This window comes from Galeopterus variegatus, unplaced genomic scaffold, assembly GCF_000696425.1.
Source record: "Galeopterus variegatus unplaced genomic scaffold, G_variegatus-3.0.2 Scaffold862, whole genome shotgun sequence".
Taxonomy (NCBI): Eukaryota; Metazoa; Chordata; class Mammalia; order Dermoptera; family Cynocephalidae; genus Galeopterus; species Galeopterus variegatus.
Window position 1 is genome coordinate 284,133 of NW_007726973.1, and position 25,633 is coordinate 309,765.

The following is a 25,633-nucleotide window of genomic DNA, read 5'->3' on the forward strand; positions in this document are numbered from 1 at the left end:
GGGGGGGGGGGGGGGGGGGGGGGGGGGTCTAGGCAGTTGTGTTTTCCACACAGTGCCACATAATCCTGAAACACACAGAAGTTCAAGAGCCATTGGCCTAGGAGATGAAGTGAGGACTCGTAGCCTGCCTTCCAAGTTGCCACTACCCTCTGGTTCCATCCTTCTCTTCCCTGTCCCAGCCCCCAAGGCCCCAGCTTGGTTATCTCTCAGAGGAACAGCCAGCCCAGGAAATGCAACACTTGAGGAAAAGTTCATGTGCAGCGATTTCAGACTAGTGGGATTGAAGAAACTGCCCAAATTGAGGGTTTCTGAAATTACTCCACTTATCTCTTCTTGGCCTTAAGATTGCTTTTTATAAATTGAGATGATGGAAATGTTTCTTTCTTCCACTGAGAGGCATAAAGGGAACCAATTCCATTTTGTAACAAACATAAGCCTTAATTTTCTATTTCCTCTGCAGCCACAGTAAAGCTGTTAATCTATAAACCCGTGCTGATAGTTCCCATCGTGGACATCAAAGGAATGCAAAAGCTCACGCTGCTTCCCTGTGCTTTATCTGAATTGAACCCTACAAAGCTGACATAGGCAGCTAAAGCCTTGAGATCATTAGGGGGTCCTTCAAGACGAGGAATGTATTTGAACTCTGTTGCACAACATTTCATGAGCATCTACTATGTGTCGGGCACTGGGCTGGATCATGGGGACACAGAGGTGAGTGAGCACCAGCCCCCAGATGTTTGCAGACAGAAAGAGCAGCGGGATTACTTCCTCACCATACGGTGAGTGTAGGTACAAGGTTCGAGAGTGTGGCCCTGACCATGGTACCCCAGCCCTGTGAGTTGCTGAGTGATGCAGCAGTCACACACTCCTCACCGCCCCACCCAAGGACGAGTCAACAGTGAACCTGGTGCGGAATCCAGCTTGGGCAGTTTCTACACACACCCTTCCTTGCACTTTCCAGATATCGGCTGACATCAGGGAAAAGAGTATTCTGCAGAATGCACATTAGGACATGCCGGGGACAGAGCACATGCCAAGCCAAGAATCTACAGAATAAAGAGTTTTCAGACAAATCATCCCATATGGCGAAGGTGTTCTGGGGTTGGTGGGAATAAAGGCTCTGTGGAGGCAGAAGATCATTCTGACCTTTGCCCGTAGTGGAAGATCATACAATTGATTAAAATATTCACTTTCCCTGCATTGGCTACTGGCTTGGCTATGTGACTGGCTCTGGCCAGTGAAATGTGAGAAGAAATGATGTGCGTCCTGTCTGGGTTGAAGCTTTAGGAGTCATTGCCTGGTGCCACTGAGTTCTTGTTTTCTTTTCATCATGAGACAGCAGCCTCCCAGATGGGAGCTGCTCCCATAGCCTGGGTCCTGGAGTGCAGCACACATGGGACAGAGTAATTTGACAAGTTACTTGATCAAGGAAGAAATCTTTGTGGTTGCAAGCCACTGAGATTTGGGGGGTTACTTGTTACCACAGCATAACTTAGCTCATGCTGACTGACACACCATGGAAATGGTGCTGGTAATGTGCTTGTTCTCACCATAAAGTGCTGAACATTTAGGCTGAGTATTCAGATCATCTGTACTATTTGGATTTTTCCTCTTGAGTATGTATCTTATTTAAAAAAAGAAAGAAAAAGAAAAAAGTATTTAAAAGTGTTTCAAGTTTTACGCTCATATTGACCTCGTAGATGAAATCTTCCTTCTGCTCAGGCTGGCAGGGCAATTAGAAGCTCTGCGTACATTCTTTGCTCAAATAAGACAACAGAAATGCCTTTCCTGGAGGAGATGCCTAACCTTTACAAAATATCCTTTCAGAACTTGGATGTGTAGAAGGAAACGCTTTGGGGGACATGACTTTAAAATCAATGAATGTTATTTTTGGTCTTTGCCCAACACACACAGGCTGTGGGTCACCCACCTGGAGGGAAAATGGCTCAGTCAAAATGTCAAGGCAATAACTTCCACAAGACCTTTTGGGTTCCTGCTCTGGAATGATTAGGCAGCAGAGAGTAGTGTATATCCAGCCTTGGAAGAGATGCCCAAGAACAGCATGGAGGTCACCCTTTCACTGGTTCACTAAACCAGCTGGATTCCCTAAGTTTGAACCCCTGTTGCAAAGCATCTCCCTCAACCAGCTAATCATTATGCCTGCAATTCTACCAATAAAGCTCTATTTCCTGAAGGCCTTCTGACCTCCAAAATGCTCTCTGATGGTGCTTTGCCAACTGGGAGCTGTGCGTGAGCTTACTGACTTGTGAATAGGAATGTGTGATTGGCATCAGGTTTAAGGATCTCAAGGGTAGTATTATGGGATGGAAGTGAGCCAGAGGAGTCAACAGAGCTGTTCCTTCTGGGACCAAACAAGGGTGAGGCTATGATGAGAATAAGCCTGGCACTGCAGACCTGATCATGGCTCAGCAATGAGCACAGCTGGTATGTACTGAGGCACCTAAACCTGCAGTTAAAATAGTGAAATAGTTCCCTCCTGCTGTACATAGCTGCCATCATTGAGGATTAAAGCTTTAATAAGGGAATTCCAGACACAGTGACAGGTGGTGAGGTCCAACTTCCATTCCACCCGTCCAAGACTCCCCTCTATCCATTGACCACAGGGAATGGAGCCACTTGGTCAACATACACCTTAAAAGTGGTTTGATTTTTCCCAGCTGGGCAAAGGCCCATGGGAACAGAACCTAGGTTGGGGGTTATCAGAAAATGAAAAAGAGGCACAGAGGGAGGTGAAGATGAGGAGGCCAGAGACAAAGTTCTCCAATGTCTCTAAATGCAGACAAGCCACCCTGCATGCTAAAGAAGAAGACAGTGTTAAGCTGCCATTGAGAGCTGGGGAGGAGTGAGTCTCTTGAATGCTCACACCAAGTGGGTTTCCATCAGGACCAGAGCTCCCAAAGTACTCAGGGTGAGATGTTTGAGTGAGAGGTGGATAGCCTTCAGAAAGGCCCTAAATATCCATCATATGTAAAGAGCTTCTACAAATCAGTAAGAAGAGAGCCCAATAGACACCCGGGTAAAAGATTTGAATAGGTACTTCACAAAGAGAATGTTCAAATGGCGAATAAGTATATGTAAGGAGGCTCCACCTCATTACTGATTAGGGAAAAGCAAATTAAAGCCACTGACATGCATAAAAGGAAAGAAGTCAGAAACAAAACACTGTATACTATGGGACTTTTTAATATAAAGTTAAAAAGCAGACTGGTAGAACTCAGGATAGTAGTCATGCTTGCAGAGGGAGTTGGGCTAGTGACTGGGAGGGGCACAAGGGGTGCTCTGAGATGCTGGTGCTAGAAGCTTCTTGGCCTGCATGCGAGTTTTATGGATGTCTGATGGTAGGTCAGTGACTCACTGACCTAACCATGTAGGATTGTGCATTTTCCTGGATGTCCATTAGATTTAGCAAATATTAGGAGGGAACCCCTCAAGAAGGTAATTCTGTGTGCATTGCCTTCATTTCATGCATCTGAGGGCAGAGAATGTAATTGGGAAAAATACCTTTCCTTGAAAATTATTTACCAGACTACATTTCCACCTCTTTCCTCAACACTGAAAAGATGCCACATCCCTTAACTAACATAGACTACACAAAACAGAATGTGTTCAGTGTGCAGGGTCTCCACGCAGACACGTGTTGTGTCCCCTTTCAGGCTCATATGTCACAGTCATTTATCCAGCACCCACAGAGAGCTAGGAATGTCCACCTACAGCATCTCCCAGCAAGCTGCAGAGATGATGGCCCACACTTCACGGAAAAGGAAGCTTATCTTAGACTTGGAGAGGTGGGCGCCACTCACAAGGCTGCACGGCCATGTGCCAGAGTGGGATGGGAGCCCTGGGATGTCTGGCTCTGAGTGCAGCGTTCCTCTGTCAGGTCACATTGGATCAAAGTTCTGAAATGGGGAAGGAACGGGGATTCTAAGTCGAGCACCATCTTTCATTAATTGCATATCATTCTCTTCCGTCTATTTCCTAATTCACAGAAACACACATCCCATCACTGTCAAAGCAGTCTGCATTCAGGTGCAGGATCTGGGGACCCCAGGGGCCCTGGGGTTGTTGAGCTGGGTCATGGGAGAGGCTGGCTGGGCCCATGCCTGGGCAGCCTGAGGGTGGGTGGCTGTGGCTTCTAGAACAGCCCAGACCCCCTGACCAGAGGCCTGACACAGGCTTCAAAACAAACTTAAGGATGCCAAGTCCTGATATGTGCTAGAGAGAGGGACTTCTATCCCAGGTAGAGAACGTGGGGCAGGGTTTTCTGACCCTGAGTGGTAGGGGACAGACCCCCGGGGTCAGGTGTCAGCTCCAGCCAAATATTCAAGTCCATCTGCATTCAAATTGGCAACACTCTTCCTCCACTCCATCCCACCTCCTCCAGGTGCCCAGGAGCCCCATACCCCTTCTCTCCTCCCATCCTCCTCAGGAAAGGCCAAACCACCCCAATGTGTGACCTTGGCTAAGACCTCATCTCCCTCCCATTGTCAATCTTCTCATCTAGAAAACAGGGAATCTGGACTATACAAATGTCACAGTCCCTTTCTGCTTTCATATTTGTGAGTTCCTCAGACCTCGGCAAAAGCAGAATGCCCGGGACCTCATCCCTACAAATTCTAGGTAGGGTCTAGGTTCATGTCGGGGCTGGGAGTTGTGTATGTGATGACACTCTGATGCCTATTAAAGTGGACCCTCTATGACAAGGGGTCCCAAACGTGGCTGTGTCAGAGTCTCTAGAGAGCACATTCTGGAAATCAGCGTTTTTAAATACCTCCCAGGAGATCCCACTGAGTTGAGATGTGGGAAGCACTGGCCGCCAGCTAAGACCGTTTCTTGGTGGCCCAAGCTCCCCTAATTGGGACGCAAGTCTAGCTACCTACCTACCTGTGCCTCAGTTTCCTTATGCATAAGGTGCAAATAATGGCTTAATTTAGCCTCTGGCAGGCAGGCAGAGACACAGTGGGTTCCTAGAGCAGCATGGCAGGGAGCCTGATCCTGGACTGCCTCCCCCACCCCCACACCCCAGGAGAATTCCAGGCTCCTCGTCTGCTGGGCAAGGCAGGGTGGAGGTGGGGAGGGAGAGGCAAGCCCAGCCCCACCTCATAAATCACAGGCCAGGAAGCGCAGGGCAGGCGCCCCAGCCTCGATATATACCACGCATTAGATGCTTCATTGGTGTCCTACAAGCGAGCTTTGTGAGGTGAGGCTCAGGGAAGGGGGTGGCAATTACCAGAAAGACAACCTCGGGCCAGCTCACTCCCGAGTAGCTCACCCTGGGGTCTTCCAGCCCCACAAGTCGCCTCACACAGGGGCTTTTTTTTTTTTTTGGAGAGGGAGCATTTGGCTCTGGGTTTGAGGCACACAAAAGGCTCTCAAAAGGAGACAGAAATCTATTACACTCCTGGCCAGAAATAGCCCTGGGGAGGCTGTGCTAAAGCCAAGAGCAGAGAAACTGTCCCAGGGGACCCAGGGGGCCTCTGCAAGGGAGCAGGGGACAGCTCGCAGGCTCCTCCCCAGGGCTGCTGGCTGCAGGAAATGTCTGCAAGGGGATATTTTAGCCTCCTGGGACACTGGGTTTCATTTCAGGCTCCCCAGCAGCAAGGGGTCCAGCCAAGGAATCACTCAGGGGTGTCTGGAAAGTAGTGATCGGTCAGTGTTCAGGTGCGTAGGCTGTGTCCCTAGCAGGGGTGCCAGGTGCAGGCTCAGGTGAGTCTGAAAGTTGGCCTTGCCCTGTGCCCCAGGGCTGCACCCATCAGAGAGGTACCCATGTCTCACTCATGTGACAGAGGGGGAGCCTCTGCCTCATTTAGATGTCAGGAGGCCCTGGCCAAACTTACCCTCAAAGCTGCTTTGCCCAACCCTGGGGAGAGTTGAGGGAAGGAACAGGGTTGTGCGGGGTGGCTGACCAGGGGTCTGCAGACCAGTGAGGACATTGGCAGAGAGGTGGGTATGGACCTGACCTTAGGCACCAGCAAATGGGGCAGTGGAGGATCAGGTGACAGGATGGGCTGCAAGGACACCCAGGTCAGTGCTGTGAGGAGGAGTCATCCCTGGGGTGTGCACTTGCTTGGCCTGAGTAACGACGAGGGTGCCTATTTGTGGAGCACTCCCTCTGTGCCAGGCACTGTGTTAAATGCTAGCCATGCAAGGGAGACAGCTTAGCATCATGGCCAAGAACACAGAATGATTGTCAGACCTAGTGTTCCTAGCTGTGTGACCTTGGGCATGCAGTTCACCTCTCTGTGCTTGGGTTTACCCAGCTATGAAATGTGGGTAAGGTGGTTGCTCTGAGGATTAAATAAGACAATGCATGTAATGAACAGTGCCAGGCACACAGTAAGTGCTCATTACATGCAGCTGCTGTCTGTATTATCTCCTTATGTCTTCACAACATGGAGGTATGATCAGGTGCTGGTTAGGGTGATGCCAGCTGCTGAAACAAATAACCCCCCGCAATTCAGTAGCTTAACCAGGATCTCTTGCTCACATAATTCAAGGCCAGTGCTCCTGGCTGGCAGGTAGCTCTCCTCCACATGGCGAGTCAAGGATCCAGGCTTAGAGCTCTGTGTCCTCTGCACCCGGGAGGAAGCTAAAAGAGATGGTGAAGAAGATACACCTGCATATTAATCACACTGGCCTGGAAGTGGCACACCTCCCTTCCCCTAACATTCCTTTGGTGAGGACTATTCACCTCATGTGAAGAGTGCTGAGAAATGTAATCCTTGCCCAGCAGCCACTACCCAACTTTGTACTATGCAAAAGGGGGCAGCAACCATGGAGGACAGTTAGCCATCTCTGCCACATACCATTGACAGGTAAAGATGCTGAATCTCAGAGAGATTAACTTGCCCAAGGCAGAGCTTGCAGATGACAGTGCTGAGATCAGAGCACGTATCTGTCTGCCTCCCAAATGTGATGTCTTTCCACTGAGCAGGACTGCCTCTGCCTGGGGCACTTTGTCTCTTTCTGTCTGAGATCAAGTCCCTCAACTGCTGGGAAGGAAAGAGGACCCAACTATGAAAATGCGGCTGCACCAGCCACGTGGTTCAAGCAGATTCAAGGGCCTCAGCTGATGCTGGAAATAGCTGCCACTAGACAGATGGAGCAGAACGGTGGGAACCCAGATGACTGGCCATTTAAGACCCCAATGGGCAAGACCTTGGCTGGGAGTCAGACTGCAGTCCTGAAGTTGGCCTGGGGTACAACAAGTTGGAAAGGAAGTGTAGGGGGAGAGGATGGCTGAGCCCGCTGGGTGGAACGGCATATGGCTGAATAGCAGCAGGGAGGCTTTGGGGAATGCTTGTCTCTGAGCTGGGGGCAGCAGGGAGATTCTGGGAATGGTGCGTGAGGCTGTCCTGGTTTGGTTCTCCCAGAAACAGACTCGAGATAAGTAGTCAAACATTAATAATTTACTTGTAGGGTGATCCTAGGAAATACCAGTAACGGGGAGGGATGAGGCAGGGACGGGAAGGCTGTTACTAAGCACATGACCCTGTGGGCAGATGGGGCTCAGCCTCACTGGGGACCTCTGGGAGACACTGTAGAACATGCCTGAAAGTCATCCCAACAGGGGCTTTTATCTACCACAGTTCCCCACAGTGAGCCCCCGTCAGTGTGCAGAGGGGGCGCAGGTGGGCGTCAACAGCACCTGCCCACCAGGCTTTATCAAAACCATGGGAGGGACTGGATGTTGGTGCCATGGCCACTGGCATATTTCCTGGATTGGCTTAGAGATTAGTGTGAGCCTGTGGCTGCATGTGCAGGCAGCAAAGGGCCAGGATGGCCCCAGGATGTGGGAGGAGCCCCAGCCTCGCCCCCATTCTTGCTCTCCCTCCCTTTCTCTGCCCTGCCCCAGTCAGTCTACACCCAGACCATCTCCTCATACCCATCAACTCGGCAGGAAGCAGAGAAGAAACATTCAGTGCGCAGCACATCGGGTGGCTTGGTGGGCACCCACCCATGTGAGCGCCAGCCCGGCCCAGAGGGAAGGCCCTCGAAATCACACCTCTGAGGTCTTTTCTGTCCTACTTCAAAAGGTTTCATGGAAGACTCATTCAGACTGAATGCTCAGTTAAATGCATTTAAAAGTAATGAGGTGTCATTTTCCTGCTGGAAATGCAAAGGCAGCTGGGGGCTGGTGGGAACAGCAGTAACTTCCAGCCAACTCCTGGGTGCCAGGTTTGTGGCCAGAGAGGGCTGCCATGTTGTCTCCAGAGAAAATATTTGTGGCAAGTAGCACACACTTGAATCTGGCCCCAAGAAGCTTCTTGGGAAGAATCGAGGGTGCTGAGCTAAGGAAACCCCAAAAGTCTGACAAAAGCCCAACTCTGTCAGGTTTATTGTGACATTTCTCAAAGCCTCCCCATTCTCCAGCTTCCTCCAAGTGTGAATTGTTCCTTTTATGTCTTCCCCGATTCTATCACTTAATTAACCAGCCAGCAGGTGCCACCTCCTCCATGCAGGGTTTAGCACAATGCAGGAAGCACTAGAAACTTCTGCCCTCCAAGACCTGGCATTCCTTCTGTTTTAAGTTCTGCTCCATCAGGACACTGCCCTCCCCTGCCACTGTCCTCCCCCATCCCTTATTTCCAAGTGTGTCTCTTGTATTTATTTCTTCTTCACTCCTCTGAGCTTTCTCAGCTCAGGGTTGAACAACTGCGACTGTAAGTTATTCTGCGCTCTCTTTCATGTGCATTTTAACTAGTGATGTGTGCGTCGATGCCTTTGTATAGGCTGGTCAGTGACCCAGACTGAACGTGTGCACAGATTTTAGGAAAGGACTAAAGAACTGTGCAGATCAAAATGCCAGAGCCATTACTGAGATTGTTTTAAGGGACAAATCTTTTCATTTTAGGTCTACGAGGCTCTTTTTCAATGCCTCTAGATTTCTGTTCCCTCTAGATGCTCCTATTCCTCTTACACCAGTTCATTTCCTATCCAGAATGATTTCTACCTCTTACTAGCACCTGGGATCAGGTCCAGGAGCTGGTGAGCAGGCTGGGGCACAGCTGGAGGAACTGGAGCCAGAGGGGGTGTGGAAAGGAGACTGCAGGTGCAGCCAGGACAGGTGGAGAGGTTAGAGGCCAAGGTTGAAGAACTGGAAATGGTTAGCTGAGGATGCAGGGCGACAGAGATGGTTACTCAGTTGCCAAAGCAAAAATGGACTTCATGTTAAGAACCAAGAAAACCACATTTTGGGGTGATGTTGGAAAGCAAAATCCCAGAGCCAAAGTCCTCACTGTGGACCTCTCTCTGCCAGTTCCACCAGGTAGTTACACGGGGGGTTTTGAGAGCAAAACCCATTCCAAGTAGTACCGTCTGCATGGCATGTAGATATATCACCTGGCATTGCTTGTCACATTTTCATGTGTGTACATCTTGCCTGTTGAGCTAGACTGTAAGGTTGGGGAGGTGTGCAGGATCCCTGTCTTCTTTTTAATGCCCCAGAGGACACTGGAAGTAACAATGTCACTATGTTGGTTGGTTTGGGTTTGAGTACCAGCTCTGCTACTCATAGCAGTGACTTGGGGAAAGTTAGCAAACCCCTCTGCACCCCTGGGGTTCATAAGGTGCACTAGAAAAGACTGTTTTGAGGACCAAATGAGATTCCAGATAAATCACGGGGTATCTGGGCCACACACAGCAACTGTCAATTCTTCCTTCTCAATCAATGCACATGTACTGGCTGCTTTTTTTTGATGAATAATTTATTTATTTAGAAATGGTGGAGCACAACGGCACAGGAAACATTATCATCCTTCAAGCAGCTTCTGACATTTGGGGTGAAAAGGGGATTCAGGAAGCAGGAAGTGAATGGTTGTGGTAGATGTAGCAGCGTGAACCAGAGATACCGGAATGTACTAATTCACATGACTGTCTTGTCTCCGCTCTGGTTTACTAGGGCCGCCAGAGCAAAGTGCCACAGACCAGGTGGCTCAGCAACAGACGTTTACATCCTCACAACTCTGGAGGCTGGTAGCCCAAGACCACGGCGTTGGCAGGTGGGTTCCTTGGAGGCCTTTCTCCTTGCTGTCCCTCTTCCTGCCTCTTCACCAGGTTGCCCCTCTCTGTGTCTCTTTCTGTTCTTACGAGGATACCCACCATATTGGATGCAGCCACTGTAATGGCCTCATTCTAACGTGCTCTTCTCTGTAAAGATCTTATCTCCAAATACAACCATATTCAGAGGTACTGGGGGTTAGAACTTCAGCACAGGGATTGAGGGGACACAATTCAGTCCCTAACACCTTCCACTCCTGCTAGCCATGCCACTGCGAGTGCTTCGTGACCCCCTTGAAATTCTGCGGTGCTCGGTTCCCTGAGACTCCCAGTAGCCCATGAGCCCCAGCCGCGGCGTCACCTCTGCCTGGGTTGCAGCGCCTGCAGTGAGCTCCCCTGGCACAAAGCTCAGAACAGCCTCAGCTTTCTTTCCCCTGGGTCTCCCCTGGGTCATGGGGCTTCCCAGGAACAGCAGGCACCTTCTGAACAACAGGAGATGTCAAGAGTCCAGAAAATGCCAGTGTATAGAACTTTCCATGGCTCTCTGCTCTTGGACTCCCCATATTGGAGGTCCTGCTCCCAGGAGTGGAAGGAAGCAAATGTCAGCCTCTCCCTCCTACTCTGCATATCTGGGGTGGTGTATTTTTCATGGACTCCCAAGCACTCACACCTTTGTGGCCAGCGTGGGCAGCTGCGGGAGCAGCGGCAGGAGCCCGAGCTGAGCCCCGACCAGGCACTTCGGGAACTTCCCAGGACTCCTCTTGCCAGGGCGCTCAGTACACGAGTGCATCTCTCTAAAGCACGGAGGTGGTGTCATCCCCAACGCAGCTCCAGTGACTATTGCACAAAGATCCGCCTGAGGTGGCATGTGAAGCCCCACACCCTTCTGTCTCCCCAGAGACATCCTCCGCTCCCCACTGGCAAGGCCTCCGTGCCTCTGGGCTCTTGCTCGAGCAGTAACCCCCACCTGGATGCCCTTGGCCCACCTTCCACCTGGCGAACCTCCTGCCACTCCTGCCATTTCCTCTGCCCCTTCAGCTGGGGAACAGGACTATGGCATAGGCCTCGCTCCAAACCCGGTGCCATCACTGAGCCGCTGGGCAGCCTTGGCCACATTACCAAAACATACTAGGCATTTTCTTTTATTTTTTAATCGCATTTTCAGAATACATCTGAGGTTAATTCAGACTCACATTAAATTTCCTCCCTCTTCTTGACCCATGTCTCCATCCAGCAGAATGAAGAGGCTGGGATACCTGGCAAACCTTAATCATCAAAGACAGACTCAACGACGTTCCCCAGACATGTGGAGGGTGTAGGGCCCAGCTGCTACCGTGTGGCGGGAATAGGGGACGCCCCGCTGGGCATGGGGAGCCTTCAGCCCTCGTGTCACTGCCAAGTGCACTGTCTGTACTGCAGCTCCACAGACTCTCTCTTGCAGGCACCCTCGGTGTCCCCTCAATGCGTTCTCTCTTGGTCACTTCACCCACTTCCTGGACTTCACACCCACCTAGACCCCAGTGATCTATTTCTCACCCTGACCTCTGCCACAAACTCAAATGCACACAGCCAAGAGCCACCCAGACACATCCACCTGGATGCCCTCGCAGGCAATACACACTCAATGTGTTCAACGCCAAGGTCATTATTTCCTCTCCTCGCCCAGTGGCTTTCTTCTGGGTTCCCCAGTGCAGGAACGGAGCCTCCATCAGGTTTCCCGAGTCAGGACTCAAGCACCATTTTAGACTATTCCCCACGCTCACCGTGTCCACCAAATCCACGTGGTGCACCAGGTGCCCTTCCGTCCACCCCACACCCCCCACGTCCCTCCCTGATGTAGGCCACCTGCGTCTGTTGTCAGGACAACAGCAACAGCCAGTGGCTTTCTGGAGCACCTCTCCCCCTCCAGAATCTTTCACCTCACTGCCAGCCAGGTGATTTTTCCAGAACATAAGTATCTTTTTGTATGTGTGTGTGTGCATGTGTGTGTGTGGTGACTATTTTTTTTTAATTTAAACATAGTTGATTGTACATATCTGTGGGGTACAGAATTGAATATCAATACCTGTGTGCAATATGTGACACTCAAATCAGGATAATTAGTACATTCAACATTAAACAATGTAGTCATTTTTCGTGGCCCTTTATCAATTTCTCCCTTACCCCCTCCCTTCCCCTCTCCTACCTCAGGTAACCTCAGTTCTGCAGAACATACATATCTGATCCAGCCATTCTGCTTATGCGAATTTTGATTAGACATGCCCAGTGAGGGCGGGGGCCTCATTTACTATTATTGTGAGCTTACGTGGAAGGAGACAGATGGACGGCACACACACCAAGGTGGCTAACTGAGGAGAGTGTCATAAAGGGACTACTTATGGTGGGGTGGGCAGAGATTAAGGAGAGCAGCAAAGAAGGTACAGTGCCCAGAATGAGTGACAGTGGGGGTCACTGCCAGCCTAGGCCTGAGGGTCAGGAGAGGGAACAGTTCCCTTGACCCCAGAGAGAGTTGTCTGGAGAGGGCACCTGCCAGCAGCTGTGGCCTGGGGGAATTGGGCACTGCTGCCCCACAGGTAGGGACCTGGGGTGATACATACCCCCATGTCTCTGCCTTCACCCACTGGTGCCTCTAATTTGCCACCTCTAACCAGTAGCCAGAGGACACGGGTGCCTGCTGATGTGGTCAGTCTAAACAGGCCAGCCTCCTGGGGCCCAGAGCAGCACAGGAAAGGGTGCCTGCTGGACCTGGAGGAGACGATGGAAGATCCCAGCACACCCCTGTATCCCTGGCACCAAGGGACTGACAACTAAGTTGAAAGAACTGATGGATCCGTAAACATTTCCTAATGCATATGGGGAGGACGGAGACCAGACTTCTCTGCCTGGCATTTACAGTCCTTCATGAATCTAACTCAAACCCCCTTTCTGCACGTCCTGTGCCTAACATCTGCGAGGACACTGCTCCCTATCTACGGCAGGGCTCAAATGGCACTGCTTCTGGGAAGCTTCCCTCGCTCCCCCAGCCAGTTAGCCACTCTGTTCCCACAGACCTCACTTACTCCCTGCCTTTATTAGAGTATGCATTGCTTCCTGTTCAAATCTCTTTACGTGTCCCCCCACCCCACCACCACTGTGAGCACCATAATAATCTCTATATCCCCAGCTTCTGGTACCTATTAGGTGCTTAATAAAATGTTAACTAGCAAGTTAATAAAAAATGACAGGACAGGATTATGAGATGTGATCATTCCTAATGTTTCCTAATGCCTGCACTGAAGGCAATGAGTTTTTCTGTCCATTGCCAAAGATGGTTAGAATTTTTTTACCTCCTGATTTATAAAAATTGATGTGATATCTTACAGATTTGAGATGGAAAGTTGATTTTTTTAATGTATAAGAAAAGCACCAAGGTAAAAGACCAGAAGGTGCTTTGATTCAGACCTAAGCAAAGCCAAAAACAATGAGGCTGGCACCGAGGGAAAAACTCTCCCTCGGCAGTGGACTGTGCCAGCTTGCAGACTCTGCTCAGCTTCCCAAGTGTCATGAACCAATGGCACTGAAGGCCACTGTTTGGAAGCAAAGTTTATAGTCCACTTACCGATGGAGAGGCACTTTGTGGACACGGGCTTTGAAACTTGTTTTCATTTTGATGTTTTTAAAATCTAATTTCCATGCAAATAGAAAAGGATGTGTTTAAGAGTGTCAACTCTGGGATTTGTTTGAGCGTCAACTGGCATGACTAATATTTGGGGTCCTGGAAAATGCCCAAGGACACTTAAGGAATTCCAGTATTACAAAGGAAGCCAAATATGCTGTGATTAGAGCACTCACTGTCCCAAGCAAATAAATGAGCTGGCTCAGAAGATGAGCATTCTGCACTGTCCATTGGCTTCTGAGCAATTCTGTCCCCAAGAATATGCAATCATGGTAGAAGACCCATTGTTGACACACTGGTTCAAAACTCATTTATTCAAATGTTTTAAAATGGGATTTTAAATATTCAGAGGAAGACAAATGCAAAATTTTAGTCCTGAGGGGAAAGTCCTACTAATAGAGTATTAATAAGTAATGGTTTTTGCAGTCTATGCAGTGAATCACACCGATAGCGACCCTGAACTTTAAAAATGGTGGAAAGAAGGAAGGTAAGGATTTAGTTGCCTGGGATGGCTCTCCTGATTAAAAAGAAAAAGAGTCATGAAAAACTGGTGTGAGAAAAGTGGGTATGTAATTCCAGATTGCAAAAAACATCGTTCTTGGAGTAAGGCATACAAGAACTCGGCTTTGCCCTTAGGTGCAAAGAAAAGTTTGTATGTTTGATGGGGGATTAAATGAAGTGGGAGAGATAGTTAGCACAGAAAATTCTCAAGTTGAAGTAGTTTGAAAAAGGCAATTACCCCGTTCTATCTTTTAAGAGCAAATGAATAGTTAAAGGCTTTTAAAATAATCAATTTGAAATCCTCACACAGGAAAGCAAACAACGAGGGACCCTGGAGGCCCAGAAAGCCTCTGTTTCTTCCTAATGTCACCTGAGGACCAACCTCAACATATGCAGCATTAGAAACTAGCTGAAATCTAATGCGAGAGAAGATGTAACTTGGATTTGAAACTTTATTTTATTCTAAATCTGATATCAAGATCTTATACCAGGGTACTTCAAAAAATTCGTGGAAAAAGAATTAAAAGAGAATATGAATCTTTTCCATGAACTTTTAAAAATACCCTCATATTTTTAGAGTAGTTGGATAACATTTGCCATTGTTTTGATAAAGAGTTAGACCTTCCTAAAATAAAAAAAAATTATAAAATTACATATATATAAATTTGATCTTAGTTACAACCACTGGAGCGGTTGCCCCAGATCTGCACTAATCACTGGCTCCCCTAGTGGTCATCTCCATAATTGCAGGCCTGTCTCCTATGCCCCTTGGGAAAGGCAGCCAGCGATATTTATTATCAATGACTTTGATTTTACAAAGATCCCTGGTTTCTCGTCTTTCCCAGGGTACCACTGACATGGAGGTATGAGTTTCAAAGGCTCTGGAGGTTCAAACTGTGACATCCTTTTTTTTTTTTTTTTTTTTGTCCGTTTTTTTTTTTTTTTTGAGCCCGGCCGCACCGCGCTCAGCCAGTGAGCGCACCGGCCATCCCTATATAGGATCCGAACCCGCGGCGGGAGCGCAGCTGCACTCCCAGCGCCGCACTCTCCCGAGTGCGCCACGGGCTCGGCCCCAAACTGTGACATCCTTACCACATGCCTGGGGTTTCCATTTTGAAGTGGAGCCTCTGGTTCTGGAAGGACATTTGCCCTTTTTTTTTTTCTTTTCAAAAAAATTTTGTGTTTAAATTTGAATTCCAATTTCTTTCTTCTTTCCTGATCCTTTTCTGCATAGCACAAGAAGTAAAGCTACTTTCCCCTTCTCTGCCCCAAGGGGAAAACCACGTTTATCAGCTTAAGTCCCCTGAAAGGACCAAGAGCCTTTGGTCCTTGCTTCCCAGATAGGAAAAGCTGGTTGTACCTGAAAAATCCACGGCTGGACATCTATTGATCTAAATCTTTCTTTCATTCTTATTCCTGCTCAAAGAACTCCCAGTTTGCATTTCTGTCGCTGTTTCAGTCTGGAAAGGAAAGAGGCAGACATGAGAGGGTAAGGTGGAGAGAGGGGAGGAAAGAAGGAAAGAAGAGAGGAGGAGAGAGAAGGAGGTAATGATGAGGAGAGAAACATGAAGAGAGAAAGCAAAGGAAGAAAAGGATCTGAGATTGAAGAAAGGCAGGGAGGAAAGGGAGGGCTTGTGCTCCCCAGGCTAGAAGTCTTCAACAGGCCCCGATACCACAGTAGTGATCCAAGATGAGTGAGTGGGTAAAATTCATGCCCTGACATTTGCCCTACTCCAGACAGAGATGGTTCACCAGGTAACCTTGGGAATGCAGGATGGCCCCTGCTCCCTAGAAGGGAGGGTCAGGCAGGCTGCCGGTCAGGGGCCAGAGTGCCCTAAGTTAGGAGGTGACTTTAGCTCAGGTGCTCATGGCCTGTCCCTCGTTTGTTTCTGACCCTGACCTTACTAGACCCACACCCAGATTTTTGGAGAATTCTTCTGGTTTCTGACTCAAGAAATAGTTTTACTGGTTTCAGCTTCCAGGAAGTTCTTGGTCTGAGTATTTTGGGTGATCGAAGAAGTGATTTCCAGAAACGTATCTTTATTACCCAAAAGGAGCCCCACCCCTGACTACTCTGGACCTGGTAGTGTAAATATGTACAACAGTTTTCCCTGGATACTGGAAAACTCCTAGCAACCTATATTTTCCACTCTATCTTAGCACTGAAGATAAGATTAGCAAAATAATGCCTCGGGCACTCTAAAATATATCGCTACTCTGCTAAAAACCAACAACAATCTTTAAACATGCTCTTAACAAGTAAAATGTTGTCGCATAGTACCATAATTTTTTCCCCAAAAGTGTTGAGATGAGTTTTCTGGGCTTGCCCATTGGCTGCAGTGGGTATGTTGATAAGCTGAAGCAAACCTTCTGGTTCAGGAGACTTAACGTGGAGCTGACATTCCCGTTGCCATGCTGAAAGGGGAGCTTCTATGCCATCGTTCTTTGAAAAACACAACTTGCCAAAATGGAAACAAAAGGAAATAGTAAATCTGAAGAGTCCTATTTTCTTAAAAAAAAAAAAAAAGACAACTCTACATTTTAAAAAAATACGGACCTTACATTGTCTTTTCCAGAAAACAAAGAGGGAACATTTCCCAACTTTTTATTCTCAGACCAGCATAACCCTGATACCAAAAACTGACAAGGATATTACAAGCAAAGAACATGATAAGCCAATATGGCTCATGGATACAGATGTAAAAATCCAAAACAAAATATTAACAAATTGTATATAGTGAAACATAAAAAAGGATAGCATATCAAAACTGAGTGAGGTCTAATTAAAATAATCAAGGGCCATTTAACATATAAATATGAGCCAATATGTTTTTCCATATTACCAGAAAAAATCATATCTCAATAGACTGAGAAAAAAGCCTTTGATAAAATTAATACCTATACATGATAAAAAATCTCTTAACATAAGGAACAGAAGGAAACTTCTTTAAACAGATGAGTATATACAAGAAATCCATAGCTAACATCACAGTTAATGATGAAATATTATACTCTTTCCCCTATGGCTGAGAATAAGATAAGAATGTCCACAATCTTGCTTCCAACCACAGGGCCAAAGTTCTTAAGTTAGAAGCATAGAATAAAAGCAGAAAATTAAATCCAAAAACAATAGAAAATAAAATATAAAGTTAAAAAACCCCAATAAAATAGAAAACAGAAAAACACGAAGAAAATCCAAATCTGGTTTTTTTTAAATCAATAAAATTGATAAGCCTCAAACTAGACTAATCAGGAAAATAAAAAGAGACAAGACATAAATTGCCAATGCAGGAATGAGAGAGAAGGGACATCACTACAGATCCTATAGACAGTTAAAGGTTATTAAGGGGAATATTATATATAAGTTTATACCAATAAATTCAACAACTTAGTTGAAATGGAAAAATTTCTTGAAAGACACAAATTACCAAAGTTTACTCCAGAATAAATATGTATAATAAGTAGCCCTATATCTAGTAAAGAACTTGACTTTGAAGTCAAAATCCTTCTCATGAAGAAAACTCCAGGCCCAGATGGCTTCACTACTAAATTCTATAGTGAACACTTAAGAAAGGTAATACCAGTTCTACACAAATTCTTCCAGAAAATTGAAGATGAGGGGTCACTTCCTAACAAATTCTATGAGGTCAGCATTAACCTGATAGCAGAATTGGACAAAGATATTATAATAACCACCCCCCAAAACCCTACATGCCAATATCTCTCATTGAACATGGATGTAATAATATATAATTGTAGTAAATCATAATGACAGTATATAAAAAGATCATGACCAAGTGGAGTTTATCTCAGAAATATAAGGTTCATTTTACATCTGAAAATCAATTAATTTACTATACTTACAGACTAAAAGAGAAAAGAGAGTGAGAGTGTAATTATCTCAATACATGCACAAATTAAAGAAAGAGCATTTGACAGAATCCAGCATCATTTATGATAAAAACTCTAAGCAAACTAGAAATAGAATGGAACTTTGATAAAGATGGTCTATAAAAACTTACAGCTAACATCATCATCCTTAATGGTGAAAGATAAATACTTTCCTCCTAAGATTAGAAGACAGGAAAGGATGTCTGCTCTCTCCACTTCTACTCAACGTTATACTGGAAGTTGTAGCCAGTGCAATAACACAAGATAAAGAAAGAAGAGGCATACAGTTTGAAGAGGAAGGAGTACAACTGCCTTTATTTGCAGGCAACATTATAGTCTTTGTAAAAATCCTTAGGAATGCACACACACAAAAAATACTGGAACTAATAAATGAGTTTAGAAGGATTACAGGATATAAAGTTAACACACAACAATTAATTGTATTTTTATATACCAGCAAGAAACAACCAGAAATTGGAAATTTTTAAAAAGCACCATTAAAAATAGCATCAAAAAATATGAAGTACTTAGTGATAATGTTGAAAAAAGATACACAAGACTTGCACATCAAAATCTACAAAACATTGCTGGCAGAAATCAGAGAAAACCTAAATAGATGGAGAAATATACCACGTTCATAAACTGGAAAACTAAATATGTGAAGATGTCAATCCTTCCTAAATTGATCTATAGATTCAATTAATCCAGGAAAATCAAAATCCCAGAAATATTTTTTGTAGAACTTCACAAATTGATTCTAAAATTCACATGGAAATGCAAAGGACATAGAATACTCAAAATAATTTTGAAAAATAACAAAGTTGGAAGACTTAGACACCTGATTTCGAGACTTATTATAAAGCAACTGTAATCAAGCTAGTTGGTATTAGCAAAAATACACAACATCAATGGAACAGAATAGAAAGTCCAGAAATGGACCCACAGATACGTGGTCAATTGATTTTCAACAAAGGTATCAAGGGAGCTCAATGTGGGAAATGTCATCTTTTCAACAAATGGTCCTTGAACAATTGAATATTTAAAAGCAAAAAATAAACCCAGGCCCTTACCATATTACTCCATATATAATCATTAATCCAAAATGAATCACAGACGTAGATGTAAAAGCTAAAACTATAAAACTCCAGAAGAACTCTAAGTGACCTTAAATTTGGCAAAGATTTCTTTAAAGGAACATAAAAGGCACAAACAAACAAAAAACTTGGAATCCATCAAAATTTAAAACTATTGCTCTTCAACAGATGCTTTTAGAAAAATGAGGGCCAACCCTGTGGCTCACTCAGGAGAGTGCGGCGCTGGGAGTGCCGAGGCTGTGCATTCGGATCCTATATAGGGATGGCCGGTGCGCTCACTGGCTGAGTGCGGTGTGGGCAACACAAAGCCAAGGGTTGCAATCCCCTTACCAGCCACAAAAAAAAAAGAAAAAGAAAAAGAAAAAGAAAAATGAAAAGGCATGCTACATACTGGGAGAAAATATTTGCAAAATATACATCCAACTTGTATCTACAACCTGATTAAAAATGGTCAAAAGGTTTGAATTGACACTTCACCAAAGAAGATATACTGATGTCAAGTAGGTGCATGAAAGGATGGTCAACATCATTGGTCATTATGGAAATGCAATTTCACACCACAGTGAGATAGATATCACTATGCAACCACTGGAATGATTAAAATTAAGACTGATCACTCCAAATGTTAGTGAGGATATGGGGCAGGCAGAAATTTCATACTCTGCTGGTGCAATAGAAAACAATATAGTTACTTTGGGAAACAAGTTGCAATTTTTAAAAATGCTCAATATACCTCTACCATATGACCTAATCATCTCACTCTTAAGTATTTACCCAAGACAACAGAAATGAAGTAAATGCCCACAGAAAGACTCATACATGAATGTTCACAGCTGCTTTATTTGTAATTGCCCCAAACTGGAAGTAGTTCAAAAGCCATCAGCAGATGAATGGATAAGTGAGCTGTGTTGTATCCATGCAATGAATACTCAGCAACAAAAAAGGAAGCAACTATTGATGCATGAAGCAACATATGGGACAGGAAAGGAAGGACCACAAAAAGCCCGAAGAAACTTTTGGGGTGATTGATATCTTTATCTTGATTGTGGGGATGGTTTCACAGTGTATATTTATGTCAAAATTGATCAGTTGCCCACTTGAATCGTATACAGGTTTTTGTACCTCAATAAAGCCATTAAAAAAAAGAACAGTTGTATTCAACTGTATCTTTATATACTAACCAACAAGCAAGGGGAAAAGGAAATTTTAAAAATTCCATTCAGAGGAGCACCAGAAATGTCAATACTTACGAATAAATCTAATAAAAGATGTGCAATCTCTCTACATTGAAAATTATGAAACATGACTGAGAGAAATCGAAGAGGACCTACATAAATGAGAGCTATTTCATGCTCATGATAGGAAGACCTAATGTTACTAAGATGTTAATTCCTCTCCAAATGATCTGTAGATTCAGTGCAATCCCAACCAAAACCCCAATTTTTGTGTGAGAAAGTATTTAAAATATTTATATGGACATGTGAAAGATCTAGGACAGCCAAGACAACCTTAAAGAACAAGAAAAATTCGGAGGACTTGTGTTACCAGATTTCAAGACTTAGTAAAAAATCTACAGTGGTTAAGATAGTGTGGTATTGCTGCAAGAATAAACAAATAGACCCATGAAACAAAATAGAGGGTCTGGAAGAGATCCACATGTATATGGTTATTCCACACATATATGGTGTCACTAAAATTCAGTTGAGAAAGAATCAAACACAAAAGTAAATTTCAGATGGCTCATAGATCTAAATATGAAAGGTAAAACAATATAACTTTTAGAAGAAAACATAGGAGAGTATATATATGCCCTTGAGTATGCAAAGATTTCTTAAACTAAAAACAAGCACATAACGTGAAAATGATAAATTGCATTCCATTAAAATTAATTAAAATATTAGAAAGGAAAGCCACATGGCAGGAGAAGATATCTGTGATGCATATATCTGACAAGACTCATATCCAGAATTTAATCAGAATTCCTACAAAAAGTAAATTAAAAAGGCAAACAACCCAATGGAAAAATGGGCAAACTGAGCAAGAATTTCACAAAAAGGATATCTAAATGGTCAACAGACACGTGAAAAGTGTTAAACATCATCACTCATAAGAGAAATACAAAAATGTATGTTAAAAACCCAATACATTGGTATTTTGATAGGGATTGTGTTGAATCTGTAGATTGCTTTGGGTAGTATGGACATTTTTACAAAGTTAATTCTTCCAAACTGAGAGCATGGGATATCTTTCCATCTTTTTTGTGTCCTCTTTAATTTCTGTCAACAGGAGAGTTGTAGTTCTCATTGTAGAGATCCTTCACCTCCTTGTTTAACTTTATTCCTAGGTATTTAATTTTTTTGGTGACTGCTGTAAATGGGCTAGCTTTCTTGGTTTCTCTGCTAGTTCGTTGTTGGAGTATAAAAATGCCACTAACTTTTGCATGTTGATTTTGTATCCTGCAACTTTGCTGAAATTGCTTATCAACTCAAAGAGTGTTTTTGCAGAATCTTTAGGCTTCTCTCTCTATAGGAACAAATCATCTGCAAACAGAGACAATTTGACTTTGTCTTTTCCAATCTGGATGCCCTTCCTTTCTTTCTCTTGCCTGATTGCTCTGGCTAGTACTTCCAATACTGTTAAATAGGAGTGGAGAGAGTGGGCATCCTTGTCTTCTTCCTGTTCTTAAGGAAAAGCTTTCAACTTTTCCCCATTCAGGATGATATTGGCAGTGGGTTTGTCATACACAGCTTTTATTGTGCTGAGATACTTTCCTTCTGTTCCTAATTTGCTGACACTCTTTATCATGAAGGGATGTTGAATCTTTTCAAATGCTTTTTCAGTGTCTATATTGAGATAATCATACAGTTTTTGTCTTTGTTTTTGTTGATGTGGTGTATCACATTTATTGACTTCCACAAGTTGAGCCATCCTTGCATGTCTGGGATGAATCCCACTTGATCATAGTATGTAATTTTTTGGATGTGTTGCTGTATTCTATTTGCTAATATTTTATTGAGAATTTTTGTATCTATATTCATCGAAGATATTGGCCTATAGTTTTCTTTTTTTGTTGTATCTTTGTCAGGTTTTGGTATCATGGTGATGTTTGATCATAGAATGAGCTTGGGAGAATGGCCTCTGTTTCAATTTTTTGGAATAGTTTGAAGAGAATTGGTATTAATTCCTCTCTAAAGGTTTGGCAGAATTCGCCAGTAAACCCATCCAATTCTTCGTTGGGAGACTGCTGATTACCGCTTCAATCTTCTTGCTTGTTATTGATCTGTTCAGGTTTTTTTATGTCTTCTGGGTGCAGTCTTGGTAGTTTGTATATGTACAGAAATTTGTCCATTACAGGTTTTCAAATTTGTTGGTGTATAGTTGTTTATAATAGTTTGTAATGATTCTTTGTATTTCTGTGGTATCAGTTGTAATGTCTCCTTTCTCATTTCTAATTTTTGTTGTTTGTGTCTTCTCTCTTCTTTTTTGTCCTAACGTTTATATGGAACAACAAAAGACCCCAGACAGCCAAATCAATCCTGAGCAAGAAAAATAAAGCTAGAGGCATTACACTACTTGACTTCAAATTATACTATGAAGCTATAGTAACCAAAACAGCAAGGTACTGGCATAAAAACAGACACACAGACCAATGGAATAGAATAGAGAACCCAGAAATTAATTAACCCATATATCTACAGCCAACTGATCTTTGACAAAGGCACCAAGAACATGTCTTGGGAAGACTGCCTCTTCAATAAATGGTTCTGGAGAAATTGAACATCCACATGTAGAAGAATGAAACTAGGCCTGTACCTCTCACCATATACCAAAATCAAATCAAAATGGATTAAAGAATTAAATATATATCCTGAAACTATAAAACTCCTAAAAGAAAACAAGGGAAATACTTCAGGAAGTAGAACTGGGCAAACACTTTATGAATATGACCCCAAAAGCACAGGCAACATAAGGAAAAATAAACAAATGGGATTATACCAAACCAAAAAGCTTCTGCACAGCAAAAGAAAACAGCATAAAGGCAACCTACAGAGTGGGAGAAAATATTTGCAAACTATGCAACTGATGAAGGATTAATATCCAGAATACACAAGGAACTCAAACAACTTAACAGTAAGAAAACAAGTAACCCAATTAAAAAATGGGCAAAGGAGCTGAATAAGCATTTCTCAAAGGAAGATATATAAATGGCCAACAGACATATAAAAAAATGCTCTAACTCACTCAGAATCAGGAAAATACAAATCAAGACCACATTGAGATATCATATCACTCCAGCTAGACTGGCTACTATCAAAAAGACAGAGAATAACAAATGCTGACAAGGATGCAGAGAAAGGAGAACTCTCCTACACTGTCAGTGGGACTGTAAATTAGTGCAGCCATTATGAAAAATGGTATGGAGGTTCCTCAAACAACTACAGATAGAACTGCCATACCCACTTGGGTATATACCCAAAGGAATGGAGATCATCATGTCGAAGGAATACCTGTACTCCCATATTTATCGCAGCTCTATTTACAAAAGTCAAGAGTTGTAACCAACCTAAATGTCCATGGATGGATGCCTGGATAAGGAAATTGTGTTATATTTATGCAATGGAATACTACTCTGCTATAAAAAAGGATGAAATACCACCATTTTCAGTAACATGAATGAACTTAGAGAAAATTATTTTAAGTGAAATAAGCAAGGCACAGAAAGAGAAATACCACAGATCTTCACTGTGTGAGATAATTAAAAAGAAAGAAAGAACAATCACAATAATCTGTTGAATTTTTTTTTTGTCCTTTTTGAGACCAGCCGCACCGTGCTCAGCCAGTGAGCGCTGTGAGCGCACCGGTCATCCCTATATAGGATCCAAACCCGCGGCGGGAGTGCTACTGCGCTCCCAGTGCCGCACTCTCCTGAGTGCGCCACGGGCTCGGCCCAATCTGTTGAAAAATTTTTAAGAGAAAAAAACTGCGCTCCCAGTGCTGCACTCTCCTGAGTGCGCCACGGGCTCGGCCCAATCTGTTGAAAAATTTTTAAGAGAAAAAAACATAACTGAGATTACCAGAGGTGGGAAAGGTGGAGAGGGAGGGAGAAAGGGAGAAAATGGTAAAGGGCCAGAAAAATCAATTACATTGTATAATAAAGAATATACTAATTATCCTGATTTGATCATCACGTATTGCACACAGATATTGATATTCAGTGCTGTACCCCACAGATATGTACAACCGACTATGTTCCAATTAAAAAAAAAACAAACAATACCATTACGCATCCAAGAGAATGGCTAAAGTTGAACAGCAGACAATATTAAGTGTTGATGAGAATGTGGCACAAATGGAACCCACATACATTCCTGGTAGAAGCGTTGCTTATATGACCATTTTGAAAACTCTTCAGCAGGATCTACTAAACTGAGGATACATATACTCTGAGATCCAGCATTTCTACTACTTAGGTTTATACTCAACAGGAACGTGTGCATATATTCATCAAAAGACATATACAAAAATGTTCATTGTAGCACTACAATGTAGCATAACAGCCAAAACTGGAAACAGCTCAATGCCACTAACTGTAGAACAGACAAATTGCAGTATCTTCACACCACGGAAACAAACTATGACTACATGGTTGAAACTCAACCCAGATAATGTTGAGTAAATGAGCTGATACAAAAGAGCACATATGATAAAATTCCATTCATTTAAAGTTCACACACAGGGAAGGCTAATCTATAATGTTGGAAGTCAAGGTAGTAGGACTGGCAGGAGTAGTAGTGACTAGAAGAGGGTTCTAGGGCTGGCCCTGTTCCTTTACTTGATCTGGGTGCTGGTTTTGAAGGTGTGTTCACCAGCTGCACAATTATGATTTGTACACTTTTCTTATGTATATCATATTAAACGGTTGACTTACTGTGGAAAGTGCTGTAATAAAAACCAACAGGGTGCTGGAGAGAGAATTTGGTTGGGATGGTCAGATGGGGAAGGCTCCTTGGAGAAAGAGGTATTTGGCTGAGAGTTGCAGGGCGAGGAGGATGCTGCTGTAAGCACAGCGGTGGGAAGAGCTTTCCAGGCAGGAGGAACAGCATGGGCGAAGGTTGTGAGTCTGGGATACTACTGAAGCAGTGGCCTATGCCTGCTCCTGAGAATGGATTCTGAGCATCTTGCACCAATTCTGTGCTCAGTAAGATCACATTGCTGGCTGGGAATATGCAAATGATATGAGAAATCGGCAAATTATGTAAATCTGGAATTTTTAACTCCCAGAAAAGCCACTGGTTGAAGGTTAGGGCAATGACCTTAGCATAACAGATCTTCCTTGGCTGGTCATTTAACCATCATTAAAATTCACTCTGTCATGCCTTGGGATTCTGACTTGGTCCTCAGTTTTCTTTTCTCTACTGCTAGAAGAAATGAGAGCCTCTTGGAATGCAGCCAGAGGACCTCTGGCTCTCACTTG

At 44.2% G+C, this 25,633-nt stretch overlaps 1 protein-coding gene across 1 annotated transcript in view; it reads left to right on the forward strand.

Annotated features, from left to right (window-relative positions):
* Positions 1-630: 630 nt before the first annotated feature.
* SLC6A11 (solute carrier family 6 (neurotransmitter transporter), member 11) overlaps positions 631-25,633 on the forward strand; it is a 165,492-nt gene continuing 140,489 nt past the window's right edge. Inside the window, exon 1 of the mRNA XM_008572990.1 lies at positions 631-779. Within this exon, the coding sequence (XP_008571212.1) occupies positions 631-779 (149 nt within the window). The remainder of the gene's footprint in view (positions 780-25,633) is intronic.